The 16,115-nt window shown below is 55.4% G+C and overlaps 1 protein-coding gene across 3 annotated transcripts in view; it reads right to left on the reverse strand.

Moving 5' to 3' along the window:
- Positions 1-16,115, reverse strand: part of OTOF (otoferlin) — a 94,263-nt gene that overhangs the window by 40,592 nt on the left and 37,556 nt on the right. For 2 of the 3 annotated variants that reach the window (XM_007108422.4, XM_007108420.4), the window contains exons 5-7: positions 15,804-15,985; positions 1,946-2,019; positions 454-580 (exon numbers count right to left, since the gene is read on the reverse strand). In XM_007108422.4, coding sequence (XP_007108484.1) covers positions 454-580; positions 1,946-2,019; positions 15,804-15,985 — 383 coding nt within the window. Of the gene's footprint in view, positions 1-453; positions 581-1,945; positions 2,020-7,929; positions 7,975-15,803; positions 15,986-16,115 lie in introns of all 3 variants that reach the window. The other variant, XM_007108421.4, reaches the window with a different exon arrangement.

Genomic DNA, 16,115 nt, shown 5'->3' on the forward strand with positions numbered 1-16,115 from the left:
AATGGACTGTCAGGCTGGGTGTAAGGGGACTGCTTGCAGGGGAGGAGGGCACTGGCAGTGGTTAGACCTTAGAGAAGGGCAGAATCATGATCTTCAAACACTCCAGGGATGCCAAACAGAAAGGGGATCAGTTGTTCTCAGAGGCTCCAATACAGAGGACTAGCCAATGGCAGAAGTGATAGGTAGACAGACATTAGGTCAACAGGTTCAAGTGTGGGCTGGGCAGCTCCGTGATTTCCCTTTGCCCGGAGGTGTTGAATGACCTGGGAACAGGCTCCTGCCTTTGCAGGGGGAGAGGTGAGGGAGACATCCAGGAAAAGAAGAAAGGGGCAGGGTTAGGAAGGAGCTGTCCATGGGCCCTGATTCTTCCCCACCCAAATTCCAAACATAACAAGCTGGGTCCTGCCTGACCTGGTGAAGGCACCTGGGGCTGTGGGGTTCCTGCCCACTCACCGCTTGTTGGAGACGTTGGTGGTGAGAGCTGTGACGGAAGCTAGTGACACGGAGTCAGGATCCAGCCCGTCCCTCAGCCGAAAGGCCAAGCGGTCAAGGTCCTCCATCTCCAGTACTGCCGGTTCATCTGGGGAAGAGGGAGGGCCAGTTAGGTGGGCTGGATGGTGGGATAGTGACTGTATTTCCCTTTTTGCTTTGCCATCCAGGAAGCTGAGTCAAATTCCAGGTTTACTTGGTAGCCATCTGCTTAGAATGTTATGGTCTGCATATCTGCGGTGTTCCTGGCCTAATGGTGATCTCTGATTTTAAATGAAATTGCACCTGGTCTTGCTTTTTAATTTTAATTGAATGTAACTCACTTATGCAAGCACTGAATATCCTTCGTGGAAGAAGGTCAGGAATAAAATAATACATACTTATGTACCTCCTGTACCAGTAGCTACCATTTACAGAGTGGCTATTATGTGCCAGGCACAATGCCAGGCACGTTATACATATGTCTTTAGTCCTCATAATCCTCATAGTCCCAGCCTGGAAAGACAGGCACTATTCTCATGTAACCAGATGAAGAAACTGAGGCTTAGGAAGGAACTTATCCATGTAAATCAGCTGATGGAATTCAGAACCTAACTCTGTACTGATGTGTATTAATCCAATGAGATGAAGGAATGACGATTCGGAGAAGCCACCCAAGGATGGTGGGTTTGAGTCTCAGCCGGCAGCTCTACCCTCTCCAATCTAGGAAGGCAAAAGGCACAGCTGGAATTCACACGGAGGCAAAAGCCAAAGAGAGAGATTCTGGGGCCAGTGGGCCACACAGAGGATTCTGGGGAGGGAAGCCAAGAGCCCTGAGGATGGGTGTGTGATCTACAGACCTGGGTTAGAAAGCTACACACAGCTCCCCTAATACACTCCATTTCTCCCCTGTATTCCAACTGTACTCCCTGCCTCCTCTTAAATAGCTGTCTTGCACCCTCCCCAGCCTGCTGCTCCGGTGGCACCAGTGCCACAGGCCACTCCAGTCTTCCAGGACCCACCCTGCCTGTCTCCCCCAGGGCCGTCCCTGCAGCCTCGTGAGAGGTCACGGGGAAAAGGCAGGAGAGCGATTCCTGCCACAGAGCAAGCATTCTCAGGACTCTGATTTCCCCCCCAGAAATAGGGAATTGGCCAAATAACTTTCTTTTTTCTTTTTTTTTTTTTGTTATTCCCTCCTCTAATTAAAAATCTCTAGGCTTCTGTGTGCTCTGCTGCTCAGTTCTAGACCGGAGGAAGTGCGCTACCCACCTTCAGCCCTCGGGGCGCCCCCTTCCGGAGGACCACTCTCAGGACCCGGCTTCTCCACCAGCCAATAAGAGGCCAGGCCCCTCCCAGGTGGATCCGCCGGCCAATAGCAGGAGAGCCCTTTGGGGCGCTGCCCGCGGAGAGGAGGGGTTTGGTCACTCGAGGGGAGAGAGGGGCCGTCTGGACCATGGGCAGGGGCACGCGTCCATACCTTGTCTTTGGGGTTCCTCTTTGTGAGGCCGGTTCTTGCCGAGCTTCATGGCGGAAAACACGCTCTTCCCGGCTCTGTGAGAGGGGGCCACCAGAATGAGGTGGAAGGAGATAGACGCCAGGAGGAAGACACACCGACATAGAAGAGCAAAACCCGAAAGAACACGTGAGGGAAAGGGAGATCCAAGCTCCAGCCCCTCACCTACTGGTCCCAAGATATATTGGGGGCCAAATTTCCCAAGTTGGGAGCCGTGAGGGGGAATTAGGGCAGAGGAAACCCCACCACTTCCTCCTTCCCCATGTCTTCACACCACTCAGGAGCAGGTCGGGGACGGCGACCAGTAAAGGTGGCCTTCAGGTGGAAAGAACCGTTTCAACTGGAGCCCCTCAGGTCCTGATCCCAGCCCCCTCAGTCCCGTCTTAGAGCTCTGAGCTCCTCCAGTGCCGCCAAGTTCATCCTCCCCGACCGTGCACCCCACCTCAGCTGAGTGTAAAGAAAACCAGGCAACCAGAGATAAAGCATCAGAACAGAGGGGCAGAAACAGGACGCAGAGGCACAGAGACTGATGAGCAGGTAGGAAGTGTGGTTGAAACTAGCTGCTTAGTTCTCAGATGGCTCTGGTGCTCGAAGCCTGCCTTGTCTTTCCCAACCTCTCTGTGCCTTTGGATTCTCCTTGGTCCCCAGTGAAAAGAAGGAGATGGGCCCTTTCCCGTCTCTATCTTTGGTCCTGGCTTTGCCCCTTCTGCCTGTGCCCTCTCACTACAGAACCTCCCCCACCCCAACCAACCCCCAGGAACGTATGGCAGACTCCATAGTTCCTACCTCTTCCTCTGGTTGGTGTGGCCTTGTGCCCCCGGGAGAAGGGCTTTGCAGTCAGGGGGGCTGAGGGCAGGGGGCAGGGGGTCCTCACTGTCCCCTCAGTGATGTCCCCGCAGCTGAGCTTGTGATCCCTGGTCCAGGAGGGACCAGGAGTAGGATCAACAGGCGGTAAAGTGCAGTATTCCATTACCCCATCAATACTGCATGAGCTGGACACCCGACTCCGTCCACTTCCCATTCTCCCTCCTCCTGGCTGTGCCCCTGTCATCCTGGGCCCCATCCCTAGGTGGGGTGGGGTGCACATTCCAACCCTGAGCTCACCTACAGCAGCAGAGCCCACCCATCTTTGGGTCAGGCATCTCCTTGTGGAGGTTTGGCTATGTTTCCCCGAGAACCCCTGTTCTTTTTTTTTAAAACATATTTAAAAAATAATTTAATCTCCACAGCAAGCTTTGAGGAGGATACTATTGACCACAGTTTACAGTTGAGGTTTGAAGCAGTGAGAAAAGCTTTATTCCGTTGACCACATCTTATTATCTGTAATGAAGAACCCCTGTTTTTTATGCTGGGTCATGTGAGATTGGGGAAAACCTTTCTGTCCTTGTAGAGATGGCCTAGAAATCTCAAGCCCCTCCTCCCCTCAACCTGGCCCTATCCTGGCTCCAGGCTTTTTCTTTACTCTTCATATGCCTGGCAAAACATGAAGAGGAATGTGTCTGTGTCCCAGTGAGAGAGCAACTGAGGGCCACCTCTTTCATGTGGCACCAGCTCACAGTTTAAGAAACACTGGCGTCTTCATGATTTCCTAAAAAGGCATGAGGCGGGTGAAAGAAGGCTGGGGTAGCACTGATCTCTTCACACTATCCAGCATCATGTTATCCAGGACATATCAACAGGAGGAAAGGGAAAGAAGGCACTCTAAAAAAAGAAAACTGATGTCTTTGGAGTTATCTTTACAAGTTTCTCCCCAACAAGAGATTATATAACCTTTCTTGAGCCACTAATCTGGGCCAAAGGCTCTTCCAGATGTTTGCTCATTTCATCTTCATAGCCGTCCTGGGAGGGACATATGCTTCTCCTGGTTCAACCCATGAAAAACCTGAGGTTCAGAGAGCTGGGATTGAAGCTACCACCTCCCAGGCTGGCAATACTTCCACTGCATCCTCGCTGCTGTGGGATTGCACGTCTCTGGGGGTGTGAATCCCTTCCTGACCATTTGGAACTTTGGCAGAAAGTCTCCATGGGGCCAGCGCAACTTGCAGATGGGGACATCATCTGTGAAGAGTCCCATGGACCGGGCCCATGTTTACAGAAAGGGGGCTCATTCAAAGTAATGTAAGCATCAAGACATTTTGGGAAGAGAAGGCTACAAATGTTAAATTACTGGTGACCTAACACTGCACCAATCAATGAGCCCATTAAAAATAGTAGTATGGTGGTGAGAAAGGAACCATTCCGCCTGGCTTACAACGAACCATCCTGTGCGATTTCTCCCTGCTTGGTGGCCTTGAGGGCAGGGGTGCCGGCCATACCTGACTCTTGCAACAGGAAGTGAGCCTAGTGTGGGCCCTCCTCTGCTTCCTGTCCCAGCTTTTGGGTTTCCTTTCCTCCCAGCCTTCCTGCTCCCCTACCTTACCCAGGAGGGCCCTGTGCTGACTGGGTACAATCACTTCTTGGCCATTCCTGGGCTGTGTCATCCTTAGAGTCCCCAGCCCCAGTCCGTGTATGACTTACACGCTGCCATCACACAGTCTGTTCCAGCCACACAACCCCAGTCCCATCCCCGCCCACCCCCCGCCCTAATGTCCCGAAGGAAAGTGCTCTGAGATGGTAGATCAAAGCCATGTATGGGGTCAGAGCAGGCCCTGCCTGCAGAAGCCAGCCACTCTGCATTCTGATACCGGATCTTGTCCTGCTGCCTGAGGCCCAGAGGGGGTTTGGGTAGCAGGGAACTGATGCTGGTCCCAAGGACCCATACAAGTGGAAAATGGCCTGGGGTTTCCATTGGGCAGTTATGGCCCTTGAATTTGAAAGTCACTCTAGTCCTTAAAACAAACATATTTGGAAGCAAAGATTGAGACTTTAAAAAATCTATACGTATAAGACCATTGTCTACCAGACTCTGAAGCAATTCAAAGGAGAAACCTCTCTCCCCAGACCCTGCATGATTTTAACCAAGTCAAGTGGATAAGTTCATTGGTGGGATTCCTGTGTACCTGGGAATATCTCAAAATGGTGACATCCCTTTATAAAAAAATGCCTACTATGTAGGGCAAGTGTAATTCCCAGAATTCTTACTGTAGGCTCTGCACCTATTCATTTCTCTTCAGCAACTAGCTCTTCATTCCTGAACTGTGGGCAGTAGAGCATGATGTCATCAGCTATCACTGCCCTTTGTAATTTTCTAATTGATGACACATCAGAATTCACTGCCCATCAGTTGCCCATCATGCCTGCTTCTCTTGGAAAAGGGTAAAGGTTATTTTTGAAATAAATGTTAACTTAATCAGGGAATTTTGAAGATTATCCACTTGTATTAAAGACTTAGATTTCAAAAAAGGTAAATTGTTGATTAGGTTACAGACTTAGATTTCAAAAAAGGTAAATTGTTGATTAGGTTACTGATGTACTGATGTTTCTTTGTTTTAAATTCTGCATTTGGTCTAGATGGTTCTCCAATTGCTAAAGGTATAATATGGACAGAAACAGACAAAGAAAACAAGCCAATAATCAACTTGGTGAAAAACCACTTTGCAACCAAGTGGCTCCTTATTCGTGGCTGCCTGAAAGCCTGAGAAGCAGGAGCCGGGGAGGTGGGCCTCTCAGGACCCTCTGAGGGTTTATGATCACATTTGGGCTTCCCCACTGCTGGATTCATGACAGTCAGAATGATATGCACACACAATTTACATCGCTATTTCTCTCTAGAGAGAAGTCTAGTTAGTTCACTCATTTTAAACTCTTTTTTCATTTATGGACCTAATGATTTCTTTGCTGGTTCCATGGCTAAGAATGTCTTTGTGGTTGGGTAATGCACCTGGGGTCCTAGGGGAGAGCTTGGAACTATCCGGTGATGACTTGGAAACATTCGCCAAATTAAATTTAGTGAGCTGGGTCTCAGTCAGGTCTCTGTGTTGTTGTGGAGGTTGTGACTTAGAGGGGTGGGACTGGAAAGGAACCGCAGGCCATGGCTGCCTGGGGCTTCTGCCCGACTACCTGCAGTGGAAACTGTCACGGCTCATTAGCTCAGGCCTCAGGTAATTGGGAGAAACAAACTCCTACCTAAGAGACACAGGGTTTATGGTTTTCTCTTTCCTCTTGTTTCTCCTCAGGAGAGCTAGAAACTAACCAGTTTTGCCACACAATAACCCTTCAGAGATTTAAAACTGCTCCCACAGCCTTTCTTCTTCAGGCTAAAGAATTTCAGCTTGTTTAGTCTCTTCTTAGAAAACCCATTTTCCTACCCTTTGGATCATCCTAAGGCTCTACACATTAAAAGAAGAATGAATGCCAGTTTACTCATCTCATCTGTGAATTGGAAATGGCAGGACATTAGGATGGGGTTGTGCAAGGGAACCAGCATTTACTGTGGGCCTACGACATTCTCGCGCTGTGAGGCACCCCTTAGTACCGTTGTGTCCAAAGGGATCAGGCCAGCCTGAATCCCTTGGGGGTCCGGCCCAGGACAGACTGGGGAGCTGGAAATCAAGAAGGGTCTTAGAGCATCACCGATCTCAGACAGAGAGCCTGGGAGACCGGCAGGTTGTTTGTGTCTCATACGGGCCTTTTATGTCTGACTGTCCATGCAAAAATCTGACCCTGAGCCCTCTCCCTAAGTGGGACCCCCAGCTCAGCAGTCTGATGTCATCTGCCACACCCCGCAAGATCCTGTTCCCTGGCTCCCTCTCCAAGTCTGGCACGTGCTCTCTGCCTGAGTCTTCTTCCCTTGCTTGCAACCTGGCAAACTCTACGATCCTTCAGGTCTCTGGGCCCGAATTTCCCCTCACGGTGCCATTGCCTTGTTGTCATGCTTTTTGCTCATGTATGACAAGCGGGAGTTGGAACTCAATATGCTTTTGTCAAATTAGACTGGGAGTCCCCGGGATCTTAATGCAAGCAGATAACCCCAGCCCACACCAGAGCTCATCACTTCAGACCCCTATACAAATAATCCTGCTGTCGCCATGATATTGTCTTGTCGACTAATTTTTAACTTCTTGGGACCACAGTTTTGAGCAAATCTCTTAACATCTCTGGGGCTCAGTTGCCCTATCTGGAAAATAAAGACCGCATTCCTGGCTTTTCAGCTCTTGTTGATGTGTTCAGAGAATTAAATTTAGAACATAGTCAAGTGCCCTAAACTTACTGGGCCTATTGGAAACTCTGGGTTGGGAGTTAAATTCTCTGGGTTTTAGTCCTAGCTCTGCTCCTCTTCTGGAGTCACTTGCTTCCCCTCTCTGGGGCTCAGCTTTGTCATCTGTAAGAATGGGTGTTGGAGCAGAGGCTGCTCCAGTGTGGTCAGCCCTGACTGCCACTGCCCTTGTGAATTCCCTGTGATGCTAGAAGGTCCTTGAGATGATGCAAGCTCTGGGGAGGCTGAAAGACCCACTTGTCACCCCCTGACCTTGAGACTTTCCAATACCTTGTGGCGGCCCCTCCCATCTGGAGTCCTCTGGGGAATGGAGATGGTGAAGACCACCAGAGAGGGGTCATCTCTCCTTAGCTTTCTGGGCTTCATGCTCTGGCCACCCCCTGTGGCCACTCGGTGCCCACAGTTTGTCCTTCTTGAGCCTCCAGCACTGCATGTCCACCAGCCCAGCCCTGCCTTGGCTCTGCGGGAGAGCCATTGGCATCTTGGGCCATCCGCACCCTCCCTCCCTCACAGGGATAGCTCGGGGCCTGCCCCCAGGCATGGGGGACTGAACAGGGAAGTGGAGGAGGAATCGAGACACTGAAAGGAGGGAGGAGGAGTGGCAACCAGAAGGCCTGCACCCACGCTGACCCTGTGCCTCGCCCCCATGGCCAGATGGAGAGACCTCCCTCGCCCTGCCATCACCTGGTACCGGCTCCACCACTGATCCGGGCCCCCTGCCATCTGTACCCTGTGCTGAGGACCCTTCCCTCTCACGAGCCGCACGGGCTCCACCCTGGCCTCGGCCACCTACTTGTGCTCACCACCTCTGCCTCCCTTGGTCTTCTGTCTGCCTTTGCTGAGTAGGGGGAGGAAATGAGGAGGCAAGGGGATGTGTGTGAGAGGGTGTGAACCAGAGACACTCGCAGACTTAGCCCCTGGCCCTGCTGACCCCCACGCTCCCCAGGGGCCTCCTTGTCCCAGACAGCCCTCACCCCACAGCCTCTCACTTAAGCAAGCCTAAGCCTGCTGGGTAGGGGCCCCATGGCCCAGGCTCTGCCCTGGGGACGAGGGGAACTGTGGTCCTGATTCTTGGGGAGGAGCTCACAGGAGTGGGGCTGGTGGCCACTGTCCCACTGACCCCAAGCCTAGGAGAACCTGGGGCCCTGGGGAGGGAGGAGGCCTCAGGGTCCCCATTGATCTCCTCCCCCAGGTCAGGGTCTGGTGATTTCTGAATGTGGGTTGCAGGTTCCACAGGGAACACAAGGTTAGATGAGCCTGGCTGCCGTCCAGGCCTGGGCCACCCTGCTCTCCTCGCCACGCCTGATCCCCTCCAATAAGAGTGGGGGGCCCCCAGCTCTGAGGGCCTCGGAGAAGAAAGGTGGGCCAGGGAGGTTCTGGGCCTGCAGTGGTAAGCGAGCTACTGCTCCAGGGCTCAGAGCAGAGCTCCTCCTCCTCCTTAGGGAGGCTTCCAGAAAGCCCTTCTGGAATGTTCTCTCAGTGCTTCCCTGATGCTGTGGCAATGAGGATGAGGGAAAGGAAGTGAATAACAATTAGCAATTTTTTCCTCTCCTCACAACCCTGTCCTGGCACAGACCTTGCCCGGGTAGGCATGCCTCTGATCCCTCACAGCTCAGGCCCTGAAGGCCCAGTGGATCACAGCTGTCCTTTCCATCTGGCCAGCTGGCCAGTTTGTACTTCCTTTCGAAGGAGTTAACATCAGCGAGGTCTCTGGCTACCGCAGTCGGCTGAGACCACCGAGCAGAGAACAGAGAAGGGGAGACTGTCTCGGCAGCCCTGCTCTGGCCCCGGGCCTGGCTGGGGGTCTGGCCAGGCCTGGGCCCCCACTGGGACCCGCTGAGAGCTGCGTGGGCTCCAATGAGCTTTCGAGAATGAGGGCCGAACGGGAGATTTACTGGCCCCAACCCCACGTGAATCCAAGTGGGGCTGCCTTTCTCTGAATTATTGATCCAGGTTTCGAGGGAACTTTGTTTTTTTGTCTATTATTTTTTAAAGAACTGGGGGACCCTGAAAAGTTTGAAAATCTTTGCAGTAGAGGAACTGGAAGGGGAAGTGTATCACCTGAGAGTGGGCAAGGGTGGGTCAGGAAGGTGGAATTTGTGTACCTAAATGATAACATCTGACCCTTTTTCTCTTTTCCTTTGGGGGTTTGCTCTGAAATGGCAGAGAGGTGTCAGGCTGGTCCAGCGGCGGCCCCCTCGGGCACACAGCAGGCCAGAGAACAGTGTGTACCTGCAACCTGGCAGCCAGCACCTGGCACACACGTGCCTTACCCCTCCTCACGCGCTCCAGGCCCCTGGGCCGGCTAGGAGGCTGCACACAGGTCCACACTCTCAGTGTGGAAATGCAAAAGGGAAAAGACCCTCTTTCTGTGAAAAAATAATACTCTTGTGATTTTACTACAAGCACTGTTATGACCACAGCTAACATTAATAACTGCACGGCCCTGCGGGAGAACTTAAGCATGCCTTGACATAACGATGCCAGCCGTCTCACAAGGTGGTATCATTATCCTACTTTCCAAACTGGGGAGCTGAGACTCTGCCTGCACTTAGTCACTCAGCCGCAAGGGGTGGGGTTGAGAGGTTTGACCTCACGGTCATCCTCGTTGCTAGGGGACCTCTCCGTGAAGCCTTGGTTGGGCCTGCCTTTCCTCCTAGAGTCTACATTGTGTTTTTAAGTGTCCCAGCCTGGCCAGGCAAGTTCTGTTCCTCAGCCAACACACACACACACACACACACACACACACACACACACACTCTCTCTCTCTCTCTCTCTCTCTCTCTCTCTGCCTCAGTTTCACTCACCTCTTCCTCAAGCTCCCACCCCCATCACTCTGTGTGCACAGTTAGAAGGAGCCATGGAGGCTGGGGGCGGGGAGGCGAATCAATATGGCGACCTCTGGGGGATTGAGGGTTTTCTGGGATCTTAGTGCTTCACGGCGTGAGGCCTCACTTGAGCACTCAGACCCGGGCAGGGAGTGAAGAGGACCCCCACCTCAGGTGAAGCGGCTGAGTTTGGGAAGAGTCTCCTGAGCACTGCTTCACCCCAGATCTCAGCATGGCCTTGACCCCGGCTCCTCCATGCTGCCTGGGAGCGGCTGAAGCTCTGGGGCTCAGCCTGGTGGAGGGAGGCGGGGGAGGGGCTGTGGGAACCCTGCACTCTGGGGGTGAGGCTGGGTGTGTAGACCCCATACACACACGTCTATGCATACCCCATGGCACATGCCCCATGCACATCTCTGTCAGAGCCCCCAGGCATGCACACATGCCCAGGCATAGGAGGGAGGTACCTTCTTCTATGGGTCTCCACTGGAGTAGAAGAATGATCCAGAAGGAGAACAAGAAATGTGGCCCGCTCCTCCCTTCCCCCAGGATGAGACCCCGCAGAGAGAAGCCCAGCAGGGACACCAGGAAGGGGGGCTGGGCAGAAGGAGGGCTGGAGGGCCAGGCAGGTGGAGAAAACGAGGGGGAGAGTCTCGGAATACAGGGAGTGGAATACAGGGAATCCGCGAAAGCCCCAAGTCTCTGAAGTGCAGTTGTGAGATTAAGGCTGGGTTCCCTTCTTTGTCCTTTCTAACAGGGGGTCCTTTGTCCAGAACCTGGTGGTGTGTGCAGCTCCCTGGTGTCATGGAGAGAGAGAACATATGTGCAGGTAAGCGTGAGAGAACAGCCGGGCATGTGTGTGTGTTCAGGGCCAAAGTCTCCTCTCTCTTCAGACAACAGGGCAGCTGTACACTGATATGCAGGGGCCCAGAACCCTGATCTTGTGCTTCTGAGAGCAAAGCGCGCACGGGGTTAGTAGTTCATTCCTCCTCTGCAACACTGACAGCTGGGGGGCTGAGGGAGTCCTGTGAGCGAGTGAGACCCCGGCCTGGGCCCAAGCGGCGGTGAAGCTCCGGCTGTGGGCGGCTTTGTTGGCAGAGCCCTTGCAGTAGGGTGGGGATGGGCAGAGCCGAGAAGGATCTTGGGCCAAAAGGTCGGATGCCGCTCAGGGTAGAACAAGTTGTGGTGGGGTAACATGGAGACTGTGGAAAGGGAGAAGGCAGGAAGGGGACACTGGCTGGGCAGCAGCCACGGGCCAGCACTGCGGTGGGCGGCTCGCATGTATTTACCTCATTTGCCCTTAACACTCCTGTGAGGCATCAGCAACCCCCATCTCACAGGTGGTAAAGTGGGGCTCCAAAGGGCAGAGCTGGGATTTGAGCCCTGTGCTCTCCATGGCACCGCACTGCCTCCTGGGACATTCCCAGGCATATTGTGCAAAGAGCCGGCTGAAATCAGAGGCTGCTGATTTGGAGGCAGGGCCTACAGAAGCAGCCAGAGTGGCTCAGAGGGCCTGACTAGGGCCTGGGCCTGATGGAACCATGCGAGGAGGCCGACCAGGGCCTGGGCCTGATGGAACCATGGGAGGAGACCGACCAGAGCCTGGGCCTGATGGAACCATGGGAGGAGACCGACCAGGGCCTGGGCCTGATGGAACCATGCGAGGAGGCCGACCAGGGCCTGGGCCTGCTGGAACCATGCGAGGAGGCCGACCAGGGCCTGGGCCTGCTGGAACCATGCGAGGAGGCCGACCAGGGCCTGGGCCTGCTGGAACCATGCGAGGAGGCCGACCAGGGCCTGGGCCTGCTGGAACCATGCGAGGAGGCCGACCAGGGCCTGGGCCTGCTGGAACCATGCGAGGAGGCCGACCAGGGCCTGGGCCTGCTGGAACCATGCGAGGAGGCCGACCAGGGCCTGGGCCTGCTGGAACCATGCGAGGAGGCCGACCAGGGCCTGGGCCTGCTGGAACCATGCGAGGAGGCCGACCAGGGCCTGGGCCTGCTGGAACCATGGGAGGAGACCGACCAGAGCCTGGGCCTGATGGGACCATGGGAGGAGACCGACCAGGGCCTGGGCCTGATGGAACCATGCGAGGAGGCCGACCAGGGCCTGGGCCTGCTGGAACCATGGGAGGAGACCGACCAGAGCCTGGGCCTGATGGAACCATGCGAGGAGGCCGACCAGGGCCTGGGCCTGCTGGAACCATGGGAGGAGACCGACCAGAGCCTGGGCCTGATGGGACCATGGGAGGAGACCGACCAGGGCCTGGGCCTGATGGAACCATGCGAGGAGGCCGACCAGGGCCTGGGCCTGATGGAACCATGCGAGGAGGCCGACCAGGGCCTGGGCCTGATGGAACCATGCGAGGAGGCCGACCAGGGCCTGGGCCTGCTGGAACCATGGGAGGAGACCGACCAGAGCCTGGGCCTGATGGAACCATGCGAGGAGGCCGACCAGGGCCTGGGCCTGATGGAACCATGCGAGGAGGCCGACCAGGGCCTGGGCCTGCTGGAACCATGGGAGGAGACCGACCAGGGCCTGGGCCTGCTGGAACCATGGGAGGAGACCGACCAGGGCCTGGGCCTGATGGAACCATGCGAGGAGGCCGACCAGGGCCTGGGCCTGATGGAACCATGGGAGGAGACCGACCAGAGCCTGGGCCTGCTGGAACCATGGGAGGAGAGGGTTAATGGGAGGGCGGGTGGTGGTGGGTTGGGGGCTGGGGGACTGCTCAGGCAGAGCTGCCAGTGGACATTCCCTGAGGTCCAATGGGAGGAACTCCCGGGAAGATACTGAAGGCCTTGGGAGTGTAGAGGAATGTCTGCAGAGCCCCTTCCAGCGGGTGGTGAGGGCAGATGGCAGGAGCCCAGCCGTGGGGACCTAGGCCCTGCAGGGAGACTTCCCCACACCAGCCTCCTCTGCCCTGCATGGAATGGACGCCTCATGCCACCAGTCCTGGGCCTGAGGCTGCTTCCTGCCACTCACTCCGCCAGCCCCCCGACCCCTCCAGCAAGCACCCCATGCAGCCACATCAGACAGGGAGGAATGGATTCCCACTCCAGGCCCCTGTGGATCCAGACAACCAGGTGAGAGACCATTGCTTACCAGCAATGAAGTTTTCTTGTTGGGAAAACAACGGAGGGGCACCCTGTAGATTGGGCACCTTGACCTACAAAGCGATGTGCCTTCCCAGGAGGGGCTGGAGGGCAGGGAGCAGATGTGGGTGAAGGAGGACTTGACGTGGAGTCAGAGCCTGGGCACATACATCCCTTCCTTCTCCCTATTCCTTCGTTGGCCAAATTTTTTCTGGAGGGCTCTCTGGCCCAGAAGACAATGGCTTCCTCCCAGACCCCAGAGGTGACAGGCCTGGCTGGCTGGCACTTATGTGAGGAGGGGGAGACATAACACCTACGGCTGCGAGGCCCAATCCGGGTTCCCCTTGGAACCGTGCACTCCTTGACCCAGAACTCATTGGCCCATGCAGGCAGCTAGAATTAAACCACAGGAGAAGCCCAGATTCTCTAAACCAGCTCTACCTTCACCTCACCCCTCTGCCCTCCCGCTGCCCCCAGCCTGCTGGTTGCATGGCCAGGCCCGGCCAGAGAACGTGTGGCCGTGGCACCACCCCGAGGCGCCATCAGGGTCTGGGTTGGCAGCCCCAGCGCAGCCGGGAATCTGCGCACACACCCAGCCCCTCCAAAGCAGGCCGTGGCCCGCAGAAGACAAGGAGCTCTGACTGCGGTCGTCATCCTCTCCCCATTCCCAAACGCTGGGATAAAACTTCTCCTCCTGCTCCTGCTTCCTGCTGCTGCTGGGGAGGTGGGAAAGCCAGGCTATCATGTGAGGGAGGCTAGAGGCACCCTCTCCATCTCCGTATTCCTGGGGCCCAGGACGGTCTGCAGGTCAGGACCAAAGCCCCTCGTGCTTGACCGCCTCGTCTCACTGTTCCCTCCATGAACACCCTGGCCCACCTGTGTGGGATGAGAGAGGACCTGGCTCGGCATTGCCTGAGCTGCAGTGAGCCCAGACAGGGCTGCCCTCTTGGCCTCCGTAGCTCCAGAGAATTGCTCTCCACACGTGCGACCCACAGGACCTGGAGAATCCCTGGGTCCCTCAGGATGTCAGAGTTGGAGGGCAGCCAGGATGCTCAACCCATTCCTGTTACTAACCCGGAGGGGCTAATGACTTTTCCAAAGTCAGTTAGTTAGTGGCAGTCAGGATGCGACTTAAAGGGACTCAGCTCTCCTGATTTGGCGCCAGCGTTCCTTTCCCTGCAACTGATGGCTCTCACGTGGCATCCAGTCTGTCCCCAGAAAGCCCTTTCTTAAAGCCCACGTGTAGCCGCAGACTAGCTCTTTTCTCTACGGGGACAGAGGATGGGGGCCAGATGGTACCCTCAGCACCCCCACACTCCCCACTGCGTCCCTGCTCCTCTTTCTGCCATTTCCAGCCCGATTCCTAATCCTCTGCATTGTCCAAGAGGCTGTTCATCACCAGCCCTTACGTGGGGTAGTACTTGGCACCCCAGTTACAGCCTGACCCTCCATCATCCCTCAGCTCTCCCAGCAGCAGGGTGGGGGTTCCCATTGCCCTGAGCCCCCTTGTACAGGGTAGGAGTGACTGGCCAAGGGTCACGACGCTGGTAAGAGGCAGAACTGGGACTCAGACCTGTGTCTCCTGAGGCCAGATTACACGCTCTCTCTGCGCTCCCCAGCCTGGAGTCTGAGGAGAACGGTCTCCAAGCTGGCCTGGGCGGTGCCGCCCACCTCTCGGGACCTGGAGTCACAGGTCCAGCAACATTTGCCACAGGCACGGTTCCTTTGGACTTACTATGATTACTCCCCACCTGGCTGAAGCTTGTATATGTCTCGGGTGGGGGGAAGTGGGGAGCGGGGAGTGGTTCAAGGGCAAAGAAGGAAAATATATTCATACAATAAAAGTATAAAATTCAATCACCCTAATTTAGCATCTGTGTTTTTTCAGAATAAGTACAGAATCAATTTTACTTGGAAAGGACAGGGTAGAAGGAGATGGGAGGGAGATGTTTCCGATGGGAGGGAGATATTTCCAATGGGAGGGGAGCATACCCCCCTCTCCAAACCCACCCCCATCCTTCAGATGCACCGCTGACTTACCTGTGTTTTACACATTATTCCCAGTGACCTAGGAACCTGCAGACAGTGTTTTACCTAGAGTCTGTCTCTCTGGGCTCTGAGAGGAATACAGTTGCGTTTCCTTTTTTTGTAAAAATAGTGCATTTGGAACGAGTAGGCCTGGACACAGCATCCTGCCCTCTGTGTGTGACTGGACATTTGAAGGTGTGAATCCTGGACACCTAGGGTGTTGGGATGTGGTCTTCTCAACAGAATAGAGGCCAGGTCCGGACCAGGACCGTTGGCTTCACTCCGGCAGGAAGAAGCCTCCCTCTCTTGGGCCTTCACCGGGCCAGGGTGGAGGCCAGGCTGCCTGGGGCTGGTCTGGCACTGCTGGGTCTTGGGCCAGAGAGATCAGGGTCTCCTCCTGTCTGCTTTTCCCATTCTTTGAGGAGGGAGGAGGTCTAGCCTCTTGCACCCATGTTAGAGCCCACCCTCCCAGAACTTTGCCTCCCTCAGGGTAGCGGGGAGGCCTGGCCCCTCCGCCTGATCGCAGACACCCTGCTGCCTCCCCAGTGAGTTCTGGAGTCGGGGTGCAGGGGATGCTGCAGAAACACTTTCCCTCCTCTTGTATGTCTCTCCAGCAACTCAGGTCTGTACTCTGATCCCAGGCCTAGAAGGGCCTTCCAGGGGAGCAGGCCCCAGGCATCCTCCCTGTGTCTTTGGGGGCAGAGGGCCCAGCCTGTTACCTCCGGAAGCTCTTCTCGCCCGGCGGCCGAGAACTGGGGCGGGAGCCAGGGAGCAGCCCATCTGTCTCCTGGCTGTCCTTCTCTTCCTCGTGAAGGGGCTCATCCCCCAGGAAGTCCCCATCATCCCAGGAGCCCACCGTGCCATCTGTGGCCTGATACCGGACCTCCACGCACAGGCTGGTCTGGAGGGAGAGATGGGTGGTGAGCGGCTGAGACGGCAATAACAATCATAATCCCGTGTCCTCTGCTGCTCTGTGATTTTACAAGGTGCTCTCACGCCCTTAACTTACTGGAGGAAGGCAAGCTGGGTAC

The sequence above is a fragment of the Physeter macrocephalus genome, chromosome 12 (assembly GCF_002837175.3).
Source record: "Physeter macrocephalus isolate SW-GA chromosome 12, ASM283717v5, whole genome shotgun sequence".
In the NCBI taxonomy this organism is placed as follows: domain Eukaryota; kingdom Metazoa; phylum Chordata; class Mammalia; order Artiodactyla; family Physeteridae; genus Physeter; species Physeter macrocephalus.